At 44.9% G+C, this 16,161-nt stretch overlaps 1 protein-coding gene across 1 annotated transcript in view; it reads right to left on the bottom strand.

Annotated features, from left to right (window-relative positions):
- Positions 1-280: 280 nt before the first annotated feature.
- The window catches only part of LOC135553278 (potassium voltage-gated channel subfamily KQT member 4-like), a 137,744-nt gene continuing 121,863 nt past the window's right edge, over positions 281-16,161 (bottom strand). The window contains exons 10-14 of the mRNA XM_064985448.1: positions 15,771-16,003; positions 14,042-14,141; positions 4,594-4,725; positions 4,322-4,466; positions 281-484 (exon numbers count right to left, since the gene is read on the bottom strand). Of these exons, the coding sequence (XP_064841520.1) occupies positions 281-484; positions 4,322-4,466; positions 4,594-4,725; positions 14,042-14,141; positions 15,771-16,003 (814 nt within the window). The remainder of the gene's footprint in view (positions 485-4,321; positions 4,467-4,593; positions 4,726-14,041; positions 14,142-15,770; positions 16,004-16,161) is intronic.

Here is a 16,161-nt window from a genome sequence, read left to right as displayed (position 1 = left end):
ATATGTGGAGGGAGGAACTAATAAGTGTGGGTTCTAAAGTGTGGAGTTTGAATTCCTAGAAAGAGGATTTTAAGTTAGGAATCAAATTGGTTTGGTGATCAGTAGAAAGGTCAAGGGTTACAACTGCAAATAGATATGGGCATAGAGGCTTGTTCCAGGAGTGCTGCTACAGTCCAGTATAGTGACATGACATCTCAGGGCTTAAAAACATTGAGGTGAGGGTCTAGTGGTGGGCCCAGTTCATACCCGCCCCAGCCCCAGTCAGTGAGTACACTACCAGTCACTCCATATTGCTGGACTCTGAGTGGGAGATGTTGAGTGTGTTGGCAGAGGGGAAGAGGTCACGGTGGTCCATGGGGCTGTGGTAGTCTGACGTCAGGTCTGGTTCCAACAGGGAGGACAGGGTGAAGTTGGAGGAGCCTTTCTTCAGACACTGGGTGTAGAAGTTAAGAAGGAGGTCCAGCTTGTTCTCTATCGACTGCACCTGTACACACCGACAAAACAACAAGATACAAACGCTATACCAAAATCACAAGATAAACATATATCACAAAAATGCAACGTTCAACTATGTTATTAGTACTAGCTATGTTAAATCAATCAATCAAATGTATTTATAAAGCTATTTCTACATCTGCCGATGTCACAAAATGCTATACAGAAACCCAGTCTAAAACCCCAAACAGCAAGCATTGCAGGTGTAGAAGCATGGTGGCTAGGAAAAACTCCCTAGAAAGGCCAGAACCTAGGAAGAAACCTAGAGAGGTACCAGGCTCTGAGGGGTGGCCAGTCCTCTTCTGACTGTACCAAGTGGAGATTCTAACAGCACATGGCCAAGATGTTCAGACGTTCATAGATGATCAGCAGGGTCAAATTATAATAATCACAGTGGTTGTAGAGGGTGCAACAGGTCAACACCTCAGGAGTAAATTAAATATTTTTCAGAGCTTGATTTTGGTCAACTAAATACAGTGCCGAGCCAGCAGTCAAACCTAGAATCTTCTGATCCGTAGTCAGACATTGCGCCACTGGCCCCAATGTTATGTACTAATATACACAATGGAATAATAAAGTCAAATAGACATTATTATTTTACAGTCTATCATTTACCTGGTATTTTCTTACAAATGAAATGAAAAGGTTATTACATAGTAATTACCACAGAATAACCTAAACCAGGTATGGTAACCAGGGGTACGCGCAGTGCCATCGGGGCCACGCAAAATAAAACGTGATTCACATTCAAAAAATTATAATAAACACATTTTTTGTTAAATATATTTTTTATTTTATTTTATTTCTTCACATTTTCAAACATTCCATATGTTTTTTCCAACGGGGCTATACATTTGGGTGAGGTTTTTTTCTCGCCTGAGTAGCCTCGGTTCACTGCCAAAAATAAAATTAAACCATCTAGTGTTCAGCAAAATAACAACACAATATCAAATACAGGTAGCCTAGTCAAAGAATTTACATCCAATCACATTAACCGTTACTCTCTTGCAGGAATTCCACTATCGGTCCGTATGTAGCCAATCGTAGCTGCTGCTCATTCCGTTTGCTCGAAAAAGGATGAATGGTTAAAAAAAAGCAAGGCCCGCGTCCATAGACACACATACCAGCTCTACTGGTAGTACTGCTACTACCAGCAGTACTACACCTGTCGATGACAGACGTTGTTCTGCTTCCACAGCACATCCAATGCTAACATCAGTAATTCTACATTTGTTGTTATCCCAGCTAGCATGGACACTGACAGTTGTGAATCTGATGCAGCCGAAGAGCTACTGCCCCCTTACCTGGGAAAGCACCGAACAACAGACAGGGACGTTGGTCGAAGTGGCGCAAATATGATGAGAACTACATTGATTCGGGGTTCACTTATATTGGACGTAGTGCCTTTCCTCAACCACAGTGTGTTATATGTGCAAAAGTACTTTCTCACAACTCGATCAAACCTTCACTCTTGCGCAGACATTTAGAGACAAAACATGCCAATTAGAAAAATAAGCCACAGGAGTTTTATGAGTGAGAATTAAGACGACTTTCGAGTAGTAAGACATGTATAAAAGCAACAGATACCATTAATAAGAAGGGGCTAGAAGTGTCTTCTATGGTGAGCTACCAAGTGGCTAGGACAGGTAAGCCCCATACTATTGTGGAGGACTTCATTCTTCCAGCTGCCGTGGATATGACTGGGACAATGCTGGGGGAAAAGGCCCAAAAAACTATACCAGACAATGTCTTCATCAAACAACACTGTTTCACGACACAACAGTGACATGGCAGGAGATGTTTTGAAACAATTACTGCTTCGTATACAAGCCAGTGAATTCTATGTGTTACAGCTGGATGAGTCAGACGTGGCAGGCCTGGCACAGCTCCTGGTATATGTCCTTAACGTTTATGGGGGGGTCAATTAAGGAAGACATCCTCTTCTGCAAACCACTGCAAACCAGGACAACATGAGAGCATATTTTTAAAGTACTGGACAGCTTTGTGAAATCAAATGGACTTTGGTGGTCAAGATGTGTATCTCTACTGATGGCGCAAAAGCCATAACAGGGAGACATAGTGGGGTGGTAACGTGCAAGCAAGCAGTTGCTCCCGACGCCACTTGGATACACTGCAGCATCCACCGAGAGGCTCTTGCTGCCAAGGGAATGCCTGACAGCTTGAAAGACGTTTTGGACACTACAGTGAAAATGAACAACCCCTGAACTCTTGTGTATTTTCTGCACTATGCAATGATATGGGCAGCGACCATCTAACGCTTTTACAACATACAGAACGGCGCTGGTTATGAAGGGACAAAGTATTTACACATTTAAAAAAAAATTGAGACAAGCTTAAAGTTTTATTTACTGACCATAATTTTCACTTGTGTCACGTTCTGACCTTTATTTCCTTTGTTTTGGCTTTATTTAGTATGGTCAGGGCGTGAGTTGGGGTGGGCAGTCTATGTTTGTTTTTCTATGATTTTGGGATTTATGTGTTTCGGCCTAGTATGGTTCTCAATCAGAGGCAGGTGTCGTTAGTTGTCTCTGATTGAGAATCATACTTATGTAGCCTGGGTTTCACTGTTTGTTTGTGGGTGTTTGTTTCCGTGTCTGTGTTTGTCGCCACACGGTACTGTTTCGGTTTGTTCACGTATATTGTTTTTGTATTCATAGTGTTCAGTTTATGTTTTTAAATAAACAACCATGGACACTTACCACGCCGCATCTTGGTCCGATCCTTGCTACACCTCTTCAGAGGAAGAAATCAGTCGTTACCACTTGTCTGACCGTTTGCATGATGACGAGTTTCTCACATTACTGGGTGATGTTTTTTCTCGCCTGAATGATCTGAATCTAGGATTACAGGGACTCTCCGCAACTACATTCAATGTGCGGGACAAAATTGAGGCTATGATTAAGAAGTTGGAGCTCTTCTCTGTCTGCATTAGCAAGGAAAACACACAGGTCTTTCCATCATTGTATAATTTTTCATGTGCAAATGAATTCAAGCATAGGGACCATGTCAAATGAGATATAGCGAAGCACCTGAGTGAGTTGGGTGGGCAATAACACAGGTACTTTCCCGAAACAGATGACTGTATCCTCACAGTATCCTCACAGTATCCTCACAGTATCCTCACAGTATCCTCACAGTATCCTCAGAGTATCCTCCCTTGGCAAATCGCGCTGTTGAGACACTGATGCCCTTTTCAACCACGTACCTATGTGAGAGTGGATTCTCGGCCCTCACTAGCATGAAAACTAAATACAAGCACAGACTGTCTGTGTAAAATGATTTAAGGCTGAGACTCTTTCCAATACAACCCAACATTGCAGAGTTAAATGCATCCTTTCAAGCACACCCTTCTCATTAACCTGTGGTGAGTTATTCACAATTTTCGATGAACAAATAAAGTTTTAAATGTGAGATGGTAAAATAAAGAGCAAAATTATTGATTATTTTATATTATTATTTGTGCCCCGGTCCTATAAGAGGTCTGTCACTTTCCACGAGCCGGGTTGTGACAAAAAGTCACACTTCTTCTTATGTTTATTTATAAATGTATTGTATACTGTGTGTGGCAGGCTTACAATGATGGCAAAAAAAACAACATTTGAGAGTGTGCTGACCATGGTGCTACAGGGGGTACGCAGCTGAATGTTTGAAGGGGTATGGGACACTGACCTAAATAATTCATAATCAGGAAAATACCATCTGAAACAGGCCTGGAATGTAAATGAAGTGTTTCCTACAAACATTCACTCAGAACTATACTGTCTAAGCACCTGAGCAATCAATCTACCATACTGGAGCTCTGTACCTGTTTCTCCACCTTAATGACCCGTCCCATCATACTGAGCTCGTCCAGAAGGTCCAGTTCTGGAGGGGTCTTCTCTCCCTTCTCACTCCTCACCTTCTTATTATCTGGCTGGTAGGACGATCCCCGACCCACTATCTGATCAACTCTGGGGAGGACCAGGACAACACACAACAATCAACAACCATTATCAAAATGGTTCATTTTGTGTGTGTGTGTGTGTGTGTGTGTGTGTGTGTGTGTGTGTGTGTGTGTGTGTGTGTGTGTGTGTGTACCTGGTCTGTAGACTCTTGATCCTCCCCAGCATGTCCAGGTGTCCAGCAGAGTACTGCTCTATGACGTCCTTCACGTCGTACGGACGCAGAGTCTCCTTAAACTTCCTCTTGGCCACCAGGAACTTCAGAATCCTACACACACACACACAAACATTCGTAGAAATGCCTCACACTGCTGAAATAAATAAGTGAATACTGCAAAAGCGTTTAACCATGAAACGAGTCCTGAGCTTCATCAGTGTAACTACATAGGTGTGATTAAGTGAGATTTGCAGTCAAAGTGACCTTACCAATATCATTCAGAAATAGCCTCATAAATGGAAACCACTGGAGAGTTCCACAATGATTCCCCTTTGTTGTGAAATCTGACAATGACATTGCTTCTGTATTAACAATGAGACATGTAGAGCTATGTATAGAATACTTACTGTATACATATCTCTAATCGACACCCTTGTTCCGGTGCACTGTGTAAGGAGAGAGGGACACACTCGGTTTTCTGCACACCCTGGCCCTCTGCTAAGTCAGCTATTAGCTCTCTCTAACACACACACACACACACACACACACACACACACACACACACACACACACACACACACACACACACACACACACACACACACACACACACACACACACACACACACACACACAACACAAGAGGTGGACCCCTGTGTGTGTGTGTGTCTAGTCTAACCCCTCTCCTCTCAGTGAGACAGCTGTGCACAAAGCTAATCTTATTCACATCCTCCCTCCACCAATAGTTGCCCTTTCCTAGAGAGAAGTAAAGGGTACGTTGGGGCTGAAGAGTGTTGACCAAGCACATACTGTACAATAGTGTCAATGCCAACAACAGTACTGCTTTGGGCACAGTTTTGTCTGCTTGTCACACCATAGGAGAAACAGAGTAAAATCGGCTGGCTGTGCTACTCTCACCCACCCGGATCCTAAGGTGCTGGCTCGGCAGAACACAGGAAACGCCAAATGTTAGCATCGCAAAACAGAAGCACTTAACCAGTCATCCCACACCGTGATGGATTGCTCCGTGAGTTGGAGTGGGCAGAGAGTGGAAGCGGGGCGAGGCGGGTGAGGAGGAGGGCTGTTATATGAGGAAACCCTATCTCTCACACACAGACGGGCTGAGACTGCTTTGATATCAGTGTGTTGGTGAAACACACACGCACACCACATCACAGCAGGGCTGTGGCAAGGACAGGAAGGCGGAAGGGTGTAACGTGGCGACTGAACAGCTTGCATGTGCAATGGCAGTTTAGTGGTGTGTGCTGCAACTCTGATGCAACATCATAACACACACTCTCTCTCCCTCTCTCTTTCCATCCCTCTTCTGTTCTTCAGGAGAGGGGGGACATAAGTAAAGAAGCGTGGTGGTCGACACCCTTCCTCCTTCCTTCCTTCCTTACACAGCACTAGTGATGCATTCTTCATGACTTGATTTTTGCAGGGTGTATTTTTTCATTTTGCAGGTAGAAGCATATTTTTTCTGACAGGGCGGGTCTCAGGTGTGGGTTAAAGAAAGGGTAAGGAAAAGTAGAAAGGAATGAAAAAAGAAAAATAATTAAAGGCGTTCTTCAAAGTGCTGAATCTCTCTTGATCGCGTGTTATGGTTATAATAATACATGGTCAGCCTGAATTATGCCCCCTACAGCTACCTGGCATAGGGGCATAGTTGGCACTATATCATTATCTACAGGCTCAGAGGCTCTGGTGGGGAAATGGAGCAGCACTTTAGGAGACCACATCAGTACCGAAATGTTGAGATTTTGAAGTCAGCATTGAATATACAAAGTCAGCATTCTGTCATTTTTTAATTGGTTTTATGCACACTACTCATGACATGACATATGTAGTGAAGTGAGTGTGATGGAGGAGGAAGCTTTTTGGTGCAACACCAAAAGGGAAACTATTGTTTATTAAAAGGTACATGAGCTTAAAAAACAACTTCTAACTTGCAGAGCAATGGAACTATCACTAGGCAAACGATAGGCAAATGGTAGACTTTCCAAACTCTCTAGAAAAAAAGTTACAACAATTTCTGGATAAAACTGCATGAAATTGCTTCAATAGTGTCAAAGGTTCCCAACTGGGCAGAAATACAAAAGTTGACTATGAGTGGCTTTAGGAGAGCCATATTCCCTATTAAGTGGAGCTCTATATAAAGTAGTGCACTATATAGGAAGGGAATAGAGTACCATTTGGGACACTTCCAGTGTCATGTGGTTTATTTAAACTAGGGGTTCTATATTGTCATACCAATGTAGCAATTCTTGAGCAGAGCCTGAGACAACATTTTCCACCGCCATCAACAAAACACCAAATGATGGAATTACTGCTGGATGATTGGAGTCGCATGTCTCCAATAGAGTCCCAGACACTTGTACAATCTATGCCAAGGAGCATTGAAGCTGTTCTGGAGGCTCGTGGTGGCCCACACCCTATTAAAACACTATGTTGATGTTTCCTTTATTTTTCCAGTTACATGAAAATAAATAATTGTAACAATGGGAAAAACTATTAGCATATTATTCAGGAACTACTCACAAAGCCACAAAAGTTCAGTATGTCCTACTTTGCTGGTATCTTTGTAAGGTAATAATGTTTACGCTTTCATGTGCAAGCATGGTACTAACTAGGGCCCACCCTCAATTGAATCCAGTCCCAATCCACTATTAAATCAAATAAACACGTTATTTGTCACATGCGCCTAATACAACATGTGTAGACCTTACCGTAAAATGCTTACTTACAAGCCCTTACCAACAATTAACTTCAAGAAATACAGTTAGAAAATATTTACTAAATAAACTAAAGTAAAAATAAAATGAAAAGTAACACAATAATTTTATATTTTATGGGCCTTACACTGTTACCGCTTAGTATATAGGTTCTGGATGTGATGTACTGGACCGTACCGCACTACCCTCTGTAGCGCCTTAGGGTCAGATGCCAAGCAGTTGCCATATCAGGTGGTGATGCAACCAATCAGGATGCTCTTGATGGTGCAGCTGTTGAACTTTTTGAGGATCTGGGGACCCATTCCAAATCTTTCTTTTCAGTCGCCTTAGGGGGAAAAGGCGTTGTCGTGACCTCTTCACGACTGTCTTGGTGTGTTTAGATCATGATAGTTTGTTGGTGATGTGGACACCAAGGAACTTGAAGGAATCAACCTGTTCCACTACAGCCCTGTTGATGTGAATGGGGGCGTGTTCGGCCCTCCCTTTCCTGTAGTCCACGATCAGCTCTTTTGTCTTGCTCATGTTGAGGAAGAGGTTGTTGTCCTGGCACCACACTGCCAGGTCTCTGACCTCCTCCCTATAGGCTGTCTCATCGTTGTTGGTGATCAGGCCTACCACTGTTGTGTCATCAGTAAACTTAAGGATGGTTTTGGAGTCGTGCTTGGCCACACAGTCGTGGGTGAATAGGGAGTGCAGGAGGGACGAAGCACGCACCGGTCCCCACTGTTGAGGATCAGAGTGGCAAATGTGTTGTTGCCTACCCTTACCACCTGGGGGCGCCCCGTCAGGAAGTCCAGGATCCAGTTGCAGAGGGAGGTGTTAAGTTCCAGGGTCCTTAGCTTAGTGATGAGCTTTGTGGGAACTATGGTGTTGAATGCTGAGCTGTAGTCAATGAACAGCATTCTCACATAGGTGTTCCTTTTGTCCAGGTGGGAAAGGGCAGTGTGCAGTGCGATTGAGATTGCATCATATGTGGATCTGTGGGGGCGGTATGCAAATTGGAATGGATCTGGGGTTTCTGGGATGATGATGTTGATGTGAGCCATGACCAGCCTTTCAAAGTACTTCATGGCTACTGACTTGAGTAGCGGGGCGGTAGTCATTTAGGGAGGTTACCTTCATTTGCTTGGCCACAAGGACTATAGTGGTCTGCTTGAAACATGTAGGTATTACAGACTCGGTCAGGGAGAGGTTGAAGATGTCAGTGAAGACACTTGCCATTTGGTCCGTGCATGCTCTGAGTACGCATCCTGGTAATTTGTCTGGCCCCGTGGACTTGTGAATGTTGACCTGTTTAAAGGTCTTGCTCACATTGGCTACAGAGAGCGTGCTCACACAGTCATCCAGAACAGCTAGTGCTCTCATGCATGCTTCAGTGTTGCTTGCCTCCAAGCGAGAATAAAAGGCATTTAGCCTGCCTGGTAGGCTTGCGTCACTGGGCAGCTCGTGACTGGGTTTCCCTTTGTAGTCCGTAATAGTTTGCAAGCCCTGCCACATCCGACGTGTGTCAGAGCTAGTGTAGTAGGATTCAATCTTACTCCTGCATTAACGCTTAGCCTGTTTGAAGGTTCGTCTGAGGGCATGGCAGAATATCTTATAAGCGGATGAGTTTCTGGATGAGTTTCCCACTCCTTCAAAGCGGCAGCTCTAGCCTTTAGCTCGGTGCAGATGTTGCCTGTAATCCATGGCTTCTGGTTGGGATATGTATGTAAAGTCACTGTTTGGGACGACATCGTCGGTGCACTTATTGATGAAGCCGGTGACTGAGGTGGTATAATCATCAGTGCCATTGGATGAATCACGGAACATATTCTCGTCTGTGCAAAACGTTCCTGACATCCGCATCATCTGACTACTTCCGTATTGAGCGAGTCACTTCCTGCTTTAGTTTTTGCTTATAAGAAAGAATCAGGAAGATAGAATTATGGTCAGATTTTCCAAATGGAGGGTGAGGGAGAGCTTTGTATGAGTCTCTGTGTGTGGAGTAAAGGTGGTCTAGAGTTTTTTTCCTCTGGTTGCACAAGTTTATATACACTTAAGCTGGAGTCATTAAAACTCGTTTTCAACCACTCCACAAACTTCTAGTTAACAAACTATAGTTTTGGCAAGTCGGTTAGGACATCTACTTTGTGCATGACACAAGTAATTTTCCAACAATTGTTTACAGACAGATTATTTCACTTATAATTCACTGTATAATAATTCCAATGGGTCAGAAGTTTACGTACACTAAGTTGACTGTGCCTTTAAACAGCTTGGAAAATTCCAGAAAATGATGTCATGGCTTTATAAGCTTCTGATAGGCTAATTGACATCATTTGAGTCAATTGGAGGTGTACCTGTGGATGTATTTCAAGGCTTACCTTCAAACTCAGTGCCTCTTTGCTTGACATCATGGGAAAATCAAAAGAAATCAGCCGAGACCTCAGAAAAAAATGGTATACCTCCACAAGTCTGGTTCATCCTTGGGAGCAATTTCCAAACACCTGAAGTTCATCTGTACAACAATAGTATGCAAGTATCAACTCCATGGGACCACGCAGCCATCATACCGCTCATGAAGGTAACATGTTCTGTCTCCTAGAGATGAACGTACTTGAATGTACGAAGGTGCAAATAAATCCCAGAACAACAGCAAAGGACCTTGTAAAGATGCTGGAGGAAACAGGTACAAAATAATCTATATCCACAGTAAAAATGAGTCCAATATCGACATAACCTGAAAGGCCGCTCAGCAAGGAAGAAGCCACCTCTCCATAACCGTCATAAGAATGCCAGACGACGGTTTGCAGCTGCACATGGGGACAAAGATCATACTTTTTGGAGAAATGTCCTGTGGTCTTAAGAAACAAAAATAGAACTGTTTGGCTATAATGACCATCATTATGTTTGGAGGGAAAAGGGGGGATTGCAAGCCAAAGATCACCGTCCCAACCGTGAAACACGGGGTGGCAGCATCATGTTGTGGGGGTGCTTTGCTGCAGGAGGGATTGGTGCACTTCACAAAATAGAAGACATCATGAGGGAGGAAAATTATGTGGATATATGGAAGCAACATCTCAAGACATCAGTCAGGATGTTAAAGCTTGGTTGCAAATGGGTCTTCCAAATGGACAATGACCCTAAGCATACTTCCAAAGTTGTGGCAAAATGGCTTAAGGACAACAAAGTCAATGTATTGGAGTGGCCATCACAAAGCCCTGACCTCAATCCTATAGAAAATGAGTGGGAAGAACTGAATAAGCGTGTGTGAGCAAGGAGGCCTACAAACCTGACTCAGTTATACCAGCTCTCAGGAGGAATGGGCCAAAATTCACCCAACTTATTGTGGGAAGCTTGTGGAAGGCTACCCGAAACGATGGACTCAAGTTAAACAATTTAAAGGCAATGCTACCAAATACTAATTGAGTGTATGTAAACCTCTGACCCGCTGGGAATGTGATGAAAGAAATAAAAGCTGAAATAAATCATTCTCTCTACTATTATTCTAACATTTCACATTCTTAAAATAAAGTGGTGATCCTAACTGACCTAAGACAGGGAATTTTTACTCGGATTAAATGTCAGGAATTGTGAAAGACTGAGTTTAAATGTATTTGGCTGAGGTGTATGTAAACTTCTGACTTCAACTGTATATACACTACACTTCAGCAGACACACTATAAGCTGCTTTTAACCCTTTACACTCGTGGGAATTGCCCTATATGGATAGGGCTACAGTGAAATGTGTCTTACAGAAGAAATATGTGCATAAGCACGGTAGCAAATTAAAGAGAAAAGCTGATAGATTATGGGGAAATTATAAAGACCAAAGTTCAGGACACAACAACTCACCTGACAAGACTGAATTCAAACCTTACACTGTTGATTGTAATTGCATTTGACATTTGTTGTCCTTTTGCCACGTTTATTGATAAGGAAATAAGAAAATACTCTGGATTGAGAAACAAGACTATTCCTGGATATGTGGTGTAGGGGCAACATAAGACAAACAAATGACAAGGGTTTGAGTGAGAGGGTTAACTGGTGTCTCCAAGTGGCCACACACCTCTCTAAAGTGGCCACACACCTCTCTAAAGTGGCCACACACCTCTCTAAAGTGGCCACACACCTCTCTAAAGTGGCCAAACACCTCTAAAGTGGCCAAGTGGCCACACACCTCTCTAAAGTGGCCACACACCTCTCTAAAGTGGCCACACACCTCTCTAAAGTGGCCACACACCTCTCTAAAGTGGCCACACACCTCTCTAAAGTGGCCACACACCTCTCTAAAGTGGCCACACACCTCTCTAAAGTGGCCACACACCTCTCTAAAGTGTGCACAGTTCCTAAGTCATTTAAATTCACTTTTATGACTGAAAGAAGACACTTCAACTATAAGGTGCTTTTCTCAGCTCAATGAAAATATTTGTACCCGCACACTGAAGAAGGTTGCAAAGCCAAAATGTCTGTGTATGCTATTGCTGATGCAGTGAGATTATTATTTATTTAAAAAAAAAATGAAGTAAGCTTCATGCGACATCTTTTTAAGTGTGGACACATCAGGGTGGTGTGAACCAGTAGGTACCATGTGGGTACAGGTAGGGGTGGTGTGAACCAGTAGGTACCATGTGGGTACAGGTAGGGGTGGTGTGAACCAGTAGGTACCATGTGGACACATCAGGGTGGTGTGAACCAGTAGGTACCATGTGGGTACAGGTAGGGGTGGTGTGAACCAGTAGGTACCATGTGGGTACAGGTAGGGGTGGTGTGAACCAGTAGGTACCCTGTGGGTACAGGTAGGGGTGGTGTGAACCCGTAGGTACCCTGTGGGTACAGGTAGGGGTGGTGTGAACCAGTAGGTACCCTGTGGGTACAGGTAGGGGTGGTGTGAACCAGTAGGTACCCTGTGGGTACAGGTAGGGGTGGTGTGAACCAGTAGGTACCCTGTGGGTACAGGTAGGGGTGGTGTGAACCAGTAGGTACCCTGTGGGTACAGGTAGGGGTGGTGTGAACCAGTAGGTACCCTGTGGGTACAGGTAGGGGTGGTGTGAACCAGTAGGTACCCTGTGGGTACAGGTAGGGGTGGTGTGAACCAGTAGGTACCATGTGGGTACAGGTAGGGGTGGTGTGAACCAGTAGGTACCCTGTGGGTACAGGTAGGGGTGGTGTGAACCAGTAGGTACCATGTGGGTACAGGTAGGGGTGGTGTGAACCAGTAGGTACCCTGTGGGTACAGGTAGGGGTGGTGTGAACCAGTAGGTACCCTGTGGGTACAGGTAGGGGTGGTGTGAACCAGTAGGTACCCTGTGGGTACAGGTAGGGGTGGTGTGAACCAGTAGGTACCCTGTGGGTACAGGTAGGGGTGGTGTGAACCAGTAGGTACCCTGTGGGTACAGGTAGGGGTGGTGTGAACCAGTAGGTACCATGTGGGTACAGGTAGGGGTGGTGTGAACCAGTAGGTACCCTGTGGGTACAGGTAGGGGTGGTGTGAACCAGTAGGTACCATGTGGGTACAGGTAGGGGTGGTGTGAACCAGTAGGTACCCTGTGGGTACAGCTAGGGGTGGTGTGAACCAGTAGGTACCCTGTGGGTACAGGTAGGGGTGCTGTGAACCAGTAGGTACCCTGTGGGTACAGGTAGGGGTGGTGTGAACCAGTAGGTACCATGTGGGTACAGGTAGGGGTGGTGTGAACCAGTAGGTACCCTGTGGGTACAGCTAGGGGTGGTGTGAACCAGTAGGTACCCTGTGGGTACAGGTAGTGGAGGTGTGAACCAGTAGGTACCCTGTGGGTACAGGTAGGGGTTGTGTGAACCAGTAGGTACCCTGTGGGTACAGGTAGGGGTGGTGTGAACCAGTAGGTTCCCTGTGGGTACAGGTAGGGGTGGTCTGAACCAGTAGGAACCCTGTGGGTACAGCTAGGGGTGGTGTGAACCAGTAGGTACCCTGTGGGTACAGGTAGGGGTGCTGTGAACCAGTAGGTACCCTGTGGGTACAGGTAGGGATGGTGTGAACCAGTAGGTACCCTGTGGGTACAGGTAGGGGTGCTGTGAACCAGTAGGTACCCTGTGGGTACAGGTAGGGGTGGTGTGAACCAGTAGGTACCCTGTGGGTACAGGTAGGAATGGTGTGAACCAGTAGGTACCCTGTGGGTACAGGTAGGGGAGGTGTGAACCAGTAGGTACCCTGTGGGTACAGGTAGGGGTTGTGTGAACCAGTAGGTACCCTGTGGGTACAGGTAGGGGTGGTGTGAACCAGTAGGTACCCTGTGGGTACAGGTAGGAATGGTGTGAACCAGTAGGTACCCTGTGGGTACAGGTAGGGGTGGTGTGAACCAGTAGGTACCCTGTGGGTACAGGTAGGAATGGTGTGAACCAGTAGGTACCCTGTGGGTACAGGTAGGGGTGGTGTGAACCAGTAGGTACCCTGTGGGTACAGGTAGGGGTGGTGTGAACCAGTAGGTTCCCTGTGGGTACAGGTAGGGGTTGTGTGAACCAGTAGGTACCCTGTGGGTACAGGTAGGGGTGGTGTGAACCAGTAGGTACCCTGTGGGTACAGGTAGGGGTGGTGTGAACCAGTAGATACCATGTGGGTACAGATAGGGGTGGTGTGAACCAGTAGGTTCCCTGTGGGTATAGGTAGGGATGGTGTGAACCAGTAGCTACCCTGTGGGTACAGATACGGGTGATGTGAGAGGGGGAGTAGGACTCACCTAACAGCCCGTATCAAGGTCTTCACTGCTGGGATCACCTCTTCCATGGCTACATCACAATATGGTTTGTCTTCAACACTGTCCTCCCCTACTCCTTCCACTGGGGACAGGGCAACAACAAGGTGAGAGTGTGTGTGCACAAATTAGTACATTTTATAGATAATATAATAATAATAATATATCCCATTTAGCAGACGCTTTTGTCCAAAGCGACTTACAAGATCGGCTGATGGGCCACTAGGACTTTTACATATGGGTCCCCAGCTGGGATCACCTCTTCCATGGCTACGCTATGGCGTCTTCAACACTGTCCATGCCCTACCGACTGAGCCACACAGGACTCATAGATGGTACAAGTACATACGTGAGACCGTACTTGTGTGTATGTGCCTACAGCATGTACTGTATATACATTGGGATCAGAAATAATTGAAACCCTTGATAAAGAATAGCAAAAATGAGAGTTTAAAATAAATAATTCAGGTCAACTAGTGGTTTGAGTGTTGGACTAGTAACTGGAAGGTTGCCAGGTCCCCGAGATGACAAGGTAAATATCTGTCCTTCTGCCCCTGAACTGTTCCTAGGCTGTCATTGAAAATAAGAATTTGTTCTTAACTGACTTGCATAGTTAAATAAAGGTGAAACAAATAATTGTATAAAAAAAGGGGAAATTATTTTATACTAATACAATTGCTCTGAGAAAGACACGTTGTACTACTTTTTTCTCTCAAAAAGGTTTTGTTTTCAATACCTTTCAATACCTCACCTTGCGAGGATAATGGCACTGAGCCTTTTTCTCAAATCTTTAATGAGTTGGAGAACACATTGGGAGGGATCTTGGACCATTCCTCCATACAGAATCTTTCCAGATCCTTGATGTCCTTCATCTGCTCTTATGGACGGCCCTCTTCAATTCAAACCACAGGTTTTCAATGGGGTCTAAGTCCGGAGACTGAGATGGCCATTTCAAAATGTTGATTTTTTTGTTGCCAATTTCTTTGTGAATTTTGATGTGTGCTTGGGGTTATTGTCTTGCAGGAAGACCCACTTGTGGCCAAGTTTCAGCCTCCTGGCAAAGGCAACCAGGTTGTTGGCTAAAATATCCAGGTACTGGGGAAAGATAATGACGCCGTTGACCTTAACAAGTGACCCAGGACCAGTGGATTCAAAATAGCCCCATAACATCAAAGATCCACCACCATACTTTACAGTAGGTATGAGGTTCTTTTCTGCTCATGCGTTCTCATTTCGATGCCAAACCCACCACTGGTGGGCGTCGCCAAAGAGCTTTATTTTCATGTCATCTGACCAAAGCACCGGTTCCAATCCAAGTGCCGATGTCATTTAGCAAACTGCAGGCATTTACATTGGTTGGATGACATGAAAACAGAGCTCATAGGCCAGGCACACCAGTGGTTGTGCAAGTGGATCTTCCAGCAAGACACTAACCCCAAGCACATATCAAAATACACAGAGAACTGGTTAATTGGACACAAAAAATCAACATTTTGAAAACAGGTGTGTCAATTTTGACCCTTACCTTTTTGAGAGAAAAAAAGTATTGCTTGTTAAACAAAATCTCTTTCTCTGAGCAATAGTAGTTAGTCATTTTGTATAGTCATTTTTTCTCATCTTTATGAAGGGGGTGTCAATCATTTCAGACCCCACTGTAGATGTATATACTGTATATATGCATGCAGGTGAGAGTGAGTTAAGTCCTAGTTCCCACCGTCTGCAGGAGGTCTGGGTTTGAGCCGCAGGGAGGTGCGGAACCGTGTGCGGTCGTTGAAGCTCCAGCTCTTCTGCACCTTCCCGGGACTGGTGGCTTCTGGGACATTCTCCGTGCTGGGCGACTGGCGGAAACTCGTCCCGGGAGGCAGTGGAGACGCCTTGTTCCGGATCGCCTGGGACGACCGAGAGTTGTTCATCCGCATCCGGTCTCGAAAACCTATTTTGCTGCTGCTGGAACAATGAAGGAACAATTTACCTGTGTCCACATGTTTATTGAATTAACTACCACTATTATCTGCCACTTAGGACATCCTTAGAGTTCTGTTGTGTGATTTTCCTCATGACTGTCGGTCCATAGTGTCCAGTGGATGATACAGTTGTTTTAGACC

The sequence above is a fragment of the Oncorhynchus masou genome, chromosome 13 (genome assembly GCF_036934945.1).
Source record: "Oncorhynchus masou masou isolate Uvic2021 chromosome 13, UVic_Omas_1.1, whole genome shotgun sequence".
Classification (NCBI taxonomy): Eukaryota; Metazoa; Chordata; class Actinopteri; order Salmoniformes; family Salmonidae; genus Oncorhynchus; species Oncorhynchus masou.
Note: the sequence above shows the minus strand (reverse complement) of the source record. Positions and strands in the feature narration are given on the sequence as shown.